The sequence below is a fragment of the Artibeus jamaicensis genome, unplaced genomic scaffold (assembly GCF_021234435.1).
Source record: "Artibeus jamaicensis isolate MK-2021 breed Jamaican fruit bat unplaced genomic scaffold, CSHL_Jam_final scaffold_537, whole genome shotgun sequence".
In the NCBI taxonomy this organism is placed as follows: Eukaryota; Metazoa; Chordata; class Mammalia; order Chiroptera; family Phyllostomidae; genus Artibeus; species Artibeus jamaicensis.
In genome coordinates, this window is record NW_026522047.1 from 45,407,131 (window position 1) to 45,414,661 (window position 7,531).

Consider the following 7,531-nt stretch of genomic DNA (forward strand, 5'->3'; position numbering starts at 1 on the left):
ATTTTCCTAGAGCCCAACAGGCAAGTTTCCTTGTCCAGGACCTCCAAGGGTCAGTGAAATGGACTGTTTTTAGTGCCCACTAGATGTGCTCAGATGCTGCTAGAACTTACTGTTCCCTTTGCCTAGAATGGCCCGCTCTGATTGAAACACTATTTGTGCTTATCGTAAACAATTCGGTTATACAGAGGCATACAGAACCCAACACCCATCTACTGGCTTCAGGCAAGGCTGTATCCATCCGAGGGGTGGGGAGCAGCAGATATCAATGGGATTCTACATCTCTCTCTCTCTCACTCTCCCTCAGGAGGGCAGTCCACAAGCTTCCCATTCTTAGTAGTACCCAAACCACCAAGGACAAGGTTTAGAGGAACACATCAGCCAGCCCTGGTCCAGGTTACATGCTTAATCAGTTAGGATTTATTTTGGTTGTGATAGAAACATAAAAATAACAATGGCAAACACAAAATACTTTAGGGTAAACCCCTCACCTCCTTAAAGAAATCTGGAGCTGAATCCAGCTCTACCATCATTACCAAACCAGTTTCCAATCACCCTAGGCACTGCACCCCTCCTTATATGTAGCATTATGGCACCCAGGGCTCCAGCCATCACACCCAAATTCCAGAAAAAAAAAAAAAAAAAGAGGGAGGGAAAAGAAAGGGCCTACTTCCTTGCCTTTTATGGATCCTTCTAGAAGTCTCATACGACACTTCCATTTACACTGCATTGGCATGAACTTGGCTGCAAGAGAGGCTGGGAAATGTGTGCCAAACAGGCAGAGGTCCAGGGTGGCATCAGCTCACACTTGACCCCTCCACGGGCAAAAGGGATCCCTGTCACCTTCACCTGTGTCTTGGGTACTTAGCGCAGTTTTGGCACACAGTGGCACTCAAAGATACACCCTGAATAAATAAAAAGGGCCAAACCTGAATAATAAATGATAAAGACCTGGAATTTGTCATCATACACTATGGTGTCATGTGCAGTGTCACAGATGTGAGGTCACAGGACGGCACAGTTAGTTCTCTATGGTTACCTAGCCCAGGCCAGTCCAGTATCTGAGGCCAAAGCCAGGGGTGGGAGAGGAGAAATCCAGTAAAAGTCCCATTTATGTATAAACATTTCAAACTGATCTCACCACCGAGGCACAAACTACACACCACAAATGGTTCCCACTGTGTGCGAGACTTGGTCCACGAGGCTCCTGGCTACCACGCCGTGTCCACCAAACCCCAAAGATAGTCGCTGATGAATTTCTTGGAGAGCTGGGTGCTGTCCAGGTGGATGGGCTGGGCCACGCTGGGGCCGCAGTGGACTGAGGGCACAATGTAAGGAAACCCACCACACACAGTCATCCCCGTGACCCCCCAGCAAAAGGATACTGCTTTAAAAAACTTGTTGGTAAGATATTTAGACACCGAAACAAATTTTTGTGGGGGAAAAAAAACCCTCTAATAATGCACTGTTTTTTAAAAATTGTGGTAAAATATACATATAACATAAAACTTACCACCGTAGCCATTTTTAAGTATGTAGGTCAGTAACATCAATCATGTTCCCTTTGTGCAACCATCCACACCAGCACCAGCCGCCTCCAGAGCCTTTTCTTCTTGTAAAACCTTGTCTCCACCAAACACAAGCTCCCAGCCCCTGGCACTCACCATCCACTTCCTGTCTCTGTCAGCTCGACCCCTCTAGGGACCTCCTGTGAGTGCAACTCCTACAGTCTCTGCCTTCCTGTGCCTGGGTTTTCACTCGGCATGTCCTCCAGCTTCACCCATGTTGTAATACGCGTCAGAATTTCCTTCCTTTTAAGGCTGAACACTGCCCCATTGTGTGTGTACAACCCGTTATGTTTACCCAGTCACCTGTCAAGGGACACTTGGGCTGCTTCCACCTTCGGGCCACTGTGACCAACGCTAGTGTGAACATCCACGTGAGAATATCTGTTGCAACCCCTGCTTTCAATTCTTTAGTGCCCACACTCAGAAGTGCAACTGTGGGATCTCACGTAGATTCCATGTTTCCTTTCTGGGACCTGCCACCCTGTTTTCCAGCAGTGGCCGCACCGTTTTACATCCCCACCCCCCGTGCACGGGGTTCCTTTTCTCCACAAAGGATACTGCCTTTGATCATGCCCGGTTCACACTCATAATCCCACTCAATTTTACTAATTCGGTGATAAAGTTGAGCCACATACCTGTACAACAAGACGAAAAAAAAGAAAGAAAGAAAGAGAGAAGAAAGTTACCCCAGAGTCAACAAAGAGCTGTGGGATTGAACATACTGGCATTTATGGGACTTACACGGCTGCAGGGATGGTGACCGTTGTATCCTCATCAGTTTCCTTCTCCTGTTTTTCCAGATCAGCCTCGATCTCCCTGAGGTCCTCCAGCTCCCTGGCGAGCTGAGTAAAGGCAGTTAAGGAGCCCTGGCTTTGGAGGGAGGGCTGCCTGTGTGCTAACACCAGCCACCTGGGGCCCAGGGTCTCTGCCCCCAAGATTGTTTCCTAGTGTGAATGACCTCACGCCTCCCCGGTGAGGCTTTGAGCAAGCAGGAAAGGATATAGGAGGCTCGCTTTCAGGTGGGCATCCTCCTCACTGGCCTTCTGGAGCTTGGCTTCAATCTGCTGCAACTCAACAACGCCCTGGCACGCCTGCTCCTTTGCATCAAGAAGGCTCTGGGCCACATCCTTCTCTGCTTCCAGGATCTCTGCAGGGCAGGAGAAGGCTGAGCCCCCTCATCTTGGGTTCCACAGGGTCTGTCCTTCCCCTGGGAAAGCCCAAGGAGCAGACAGCGGTTCATTGGTTTGTGGTGTCAACTACTCCCATCAATAATGAATGTTTCCGCTCCCCCGTCTGCAGCTCCCCAACCTGCTCATTCTGTTTCCAAACACCCACTAAACAGTTCCACGTGGACCCTGCATTTCACTGAAACACATATGAATTAAAAAAAAAAAAATCAGCTCCTTGTGGTCATACCTAATCTTAACACACAATGCCACAGTCCACCCTGTTGCCTGTGAAAGAAGCCTAGGGCTGACTCACTTTCTGCATCCAACTGGCCATCCAGGCCTGGCAAGTCCCCCTCCCTCCCTTGTGCAGGCAGGTCCTTTGTCCCTTAAGGACCACCCTGAACAGTCTCCCTGTCACGGTCTCTCCTGTTACCAATCTTTTCTGCCTTCTACCTTCAGAGTAGCTGCATTAGAAGCAAAATGTTAAGCCATCCCTTTGCTCAAAGACCTCCCATGGCTCCCCAGTGTCTCCAGGAAAAGGTCCAGTCCCTTTGAGTATGTTTACCATCCTTGCCAGCCTCCTTTCTCCCTAACATTTCACACTACCACATGCTCTTCTCTCTGCTCTGGCTATGAAGATGCCTCATTTTGTAAAAATGTTGATTTTCAGTCATGGACCTCCGCCTGCCTGTCCTCCATGATACAAATCTGGACCCCTTGGGTAATGCCTGACTTATAGACAGCGGGACACTCTCCTCTCTCTCTCCCAGGGCGTGACTATGCTCCCATGACAGCTCCTATCCTGCTGAATTACACATTCCTCACCTTTCTTCCTCGAATCAGAGACTGCATCTTATAGTCACCGTGTACTGCCCACACCCACTCAGAATGAACATGTGTTGAACAAAAAATCCCAAAAGATTAAAAACACCATAAGGCTACTGTATTCCTTCCCATAGAGTTGGAGGAACCTACCAACACAGAGAAAGCAGACACAAATGTTTCCCAAAGGATTGGCAGTTACATGTTTTCAAAGTTACATTAATTTTTAATTAGAGTACATGGTTGGGAAAATTTAAACACACACACGTGCACACACAGAGCTCTCGCTAAGCCTCTCCACCCCTCTGAAGCAGTTACTCTCAACTCTTTACTATTTTCTTGGGCACTGACCTTTGTATTTCTCAATAATTTGCTTAGGCTGCTTTTTCATTTGTCTGTCTGAGGTGGTGCCTGTTGATTTCCTGTCGGGAGAGCTGAGGGTCTGCCTGGCTTTCTTATGAAGCTTTCCTGCCCCTGCCCCACTCACTCTCCCGAGTGTGTGCTCACTCAGTGCATTCTCACAACCCTCTGGGGAAGGTGACTTAGCCCCACCCACAATTTGAAAGGTGAAGAAGCCCAGAGCAGTTCAGGGTCTTGTTCACAGGCACAGAGCTCCAAAGCCTGGATCTGAACCAGACTCACTTGACTCACAGCTTCAGCTTCCTAGAACACTTGGCTCTTCTCTCTCCAGCCCCAAATCCCACTCTGCTGAAACCCACACAGGCCAGGTGATGCTGATCCTCTCCCCAAAACACCCATGGAGGTGGACTTAATGGAGAGGAAGAAGAGGAAAGGAGGGAAGAGGATGAGAAAAAAAGGGCAAGGCCTTGACCAGGACATCCATCACACGTAGATGAGCATCCAAACTCCTGAGGACTCACAGGCCAGTGGAAAGTGGGTGCTACTGACCTAATCTCTCTCCTGGGTCTCCAAAAGCACCCTCCCTTCACGACCCTGCACTTTGTCTTGACTGCCAGGAATGCTCCTTCCCAGAGCCACCCCACGTCTAGCTCCTAGGTCATTCAAGTCTCAACCTACGTGGCACCTCCTCAGAAAATTTAACTGTAAAAAGGCATTAAAAACCCGTGGCATGGAAACCACTGTGAAAAACCAGAAGTCCATCAAAAATGAAACAGCAAGTTACCATTTGATCCTGCGATTTTATTCCTGAAAAATACACATAAGAACTGAAAGCAGGGAGTCAAAGAGGTATTTATAGTCTCACATTCATAGCAGCATGACTCACAACAGCTGAGGGACAGAAGCAACCCATGCGTCCAATGACAGATGAATGAGTAAAACAAAATGTGAGATATATATAGATGTAATGGAGTACTATTCAGCTTTAAAAAGGAAGGAAATTCTGCCCTGCTAGATGGCTTGGTTGGTTGGAGCATCATACCTTGCACCAAAAAGTTGCAGGTTTGATTCCAGGTCAGGGCACATACCTAGGTTGCAGGTTCACTCCCCAGTTGGGGTACATAAGAAAGGCAGCCAATCAATGTTTCTCTCTCTTCCCCCCCTTCCTCTCTAAAATCAATAAACATATCCTCAGGGAGGATTTAAAAATATGTGTATATATATTTATCTTTTAAAAAATAAATAAAAAGGAAAATTCTGATACATGCTACAACATGGATGAACCTTGAGGGCATTGTTTTCAGTGAAACAGACCAGACACAAACGGACAAACACGGCACGGCCCCACTTCTACGAGGTCCCTGTAGGAGTCAAATTCACAGAAAACAGAAGGATGGGCGCCCAGGGCTGGGCGAGGGGTCTGGGGAGTCAGTGTACAAACTTGCAGTTTGGGTTCTGGAGATAGATGGTGATGGCTGCAAACAATGTGAATTTCCTTAATATGCCACTGAACTGTACACTTAAAAATGGTTAAAATGGCAAATCTTATGTCAATTTTACCACACACACAAAAAGTTTTGTAGTCTTAAAAAAATAAAGGCCCCTCTCTCTCTCTCTCTCACTCTTACTCACACACACACACACACACAGAGTGAACCTCTCTGTCCTCTGCAAATCCTCTGTCCTTATGAACACCCCCTGCCCGTTTTGGATTCACCAAAACGGGCTTTTGCAAAGTTTTCTCCATAAGCTACTGAAGAACTCTTGCCAGATACCATCATCAGAAAAAATAAAATAAAATAAAAAAATTAAAAAATTAAAAAATAAATAAATAAATAAAGGCCCTGGCTGGTGTGGATCATTAGATTGAGCACCAGCCTGCGAACCAAAGAATCACCGGTTGGATTCCCAGTCAGGGCATATGCCTGGGTTACAGGCCAGGTCCCCAGTTTGGCGCATGTGAGAGGCAATCGCGCATTGATGTTTCTCTCCCTCTTTCTCCCTCCCTTCCCCTCTAACAAGAAATAAAAATCTTTAAAATAAATAAATAAATAAGCCTGGCCCTGAGAATAGCAGCGACGACGCTATCGGCAGCCCCATTTCACAGATGAGGAGAAAGGCTTGGGGGGGGGGAGGGAGTCCCTGGACTGAGACCACAGGGCTCACAACTTTCCAGCTGAAAGCCAGGTCTGGGGCTCTGGGCCTCACTTGTGGGAAAGGCTGGGATGGGGTCTTCTTTGTGGCACAGTGAGACACTTACTAGAACTCGTTTTCCTTACCTTTGAGAGTCTTGTATTTGATGGTGTCTTGGATTCAACAAAAATGGTACTATTATCCAGTGTTCCCTCCACATAAAGCAGAAGGCACTTAATCCACATCAATTTATTAATCCTCATCACAGGCCGGGCTCCCTCCCCGCCCCCTCCTTGGGGCTCCCTAAAACTTCGTCTCAGAATGCTTTCTCTGACCCCGCCCCCAAGCTTCACTGCCCCTCCCACACACAGCCTAGTTTTTCTCCTTAGCCCATCGTCTCCTAATTTATCCATTTCTCTTGTTTATTCTCCATCATGCCCGCACTAGCATATCAACTCCCCTAAGGGATTTTGTCTGTTTTGTTCACTGCTGCCGTCCTAGGGCTGGCACTAGGCCTGGCACACAGTAGGTGCTCGGTAAAACATCTAAACCACAGGAAGCGAATGTGCTGGGTTTCAAACCCTGCGTTTTGATTCCTGAGCCCCAATTCAAATCCAGAGTCCCTCAGCTCGTGCTCACCAAACGCTCAGAGTTGGGCCAGGAGCTCCAAACTCCAATATTTACCACTAAATCCCTGGACGTGTCTGTTGTACTAAAGCTCACTTCACAGGTGGAGGAACTGAGGCTCAGAGTGAGTAGCGCCCGCCCGCTAGTCTCACGGGGAATAGGCCAAGGGACAGAGGTACCCAGGAGGGAGGCCGACCTGGCTGCTCCCTCTCATCGCAAGGGCCTGGGTCCCGGCCGCGCCCCAGCCCTGGCCCCGGCCCTCACCTCGCAGCTGCTTCTCGGCACTGCCTTGCGTCTCCAGCAGCCGCTCAATCATCTGTTGGTAGCGCCCCAGCAGCCTCCGCTGCTGTGCTTCAGCGTGGTTGGCGCCCAGCAGGCTCAGCAGCCCCTGACACAACTCCTCCATGTCGCGGAAGGCCGCCATGATTGCGCAAGCGCCCATCCCGCGCAAATTTAACTGCCTGTGGGGCCCACCCCCTTCCTGAAGAGTCCCATTTCCATTGGCTTGGCCTTCCAATCCGTCATCAGCAAGCGGTGGACGGCCCCTTCCAGTCTGGTGTAGTGCGCCTGCGCCTGATCTACGCCGGTCACTGATGATGGCCAATTGGCACGCGGGGCGCTGCCTCCAAATCCTGCCTGATGTTCCCATGCAGACCAGACAGCTACAGAGAGCTTGAAGTTGCGTATTTCTCGTTACCTGGAGCACCTGCTGAATGCAGGGCAGGGTTCTAGGGGCAAAGCAGGGAATTGCTTGTAGTGAAGCTGATGTTATTACAGTGTGCATGGGAGACTCACAATAAATAAGTAAATTCTATAAAAGGCTGCATAACAAGGAGTCTACAACCAGATTTATTG

General features: G+C 48.8%; 1 protein-coding gene across 1 annotated transcript; it reads right to left on the minus strand.

Annotated features, from left to right (window-relative positions):
* Positions 1-388: 388 nt before the first annotated feature.
* On the minus strand, positions 389-7,107 carry SPC24 (SPC24 component of NDC80 kinetochore complex). The gene is made up of 5 exons (XM_037131444.2): positions 6,941-7,107; positions 2,568-2,712; positions 2,307-2,411; positions 2,124-2,200; positions 389-1,315 (listed from the first exon to the last, which is right to left on the minus strand). Exons 1-5 carry the CDS (start codon positions 7,098-7,100, stop codon positions 1,209-1,211), a joined length of 594 nt encoding a protein of 197 aa, XP_036987339.1. The 5' UTR covers positions 7,101-7,107; the 3' UTR covers positions 389-1,208.
* Positions 7,108-7,531: the final 424 nt, after the last annotated feature.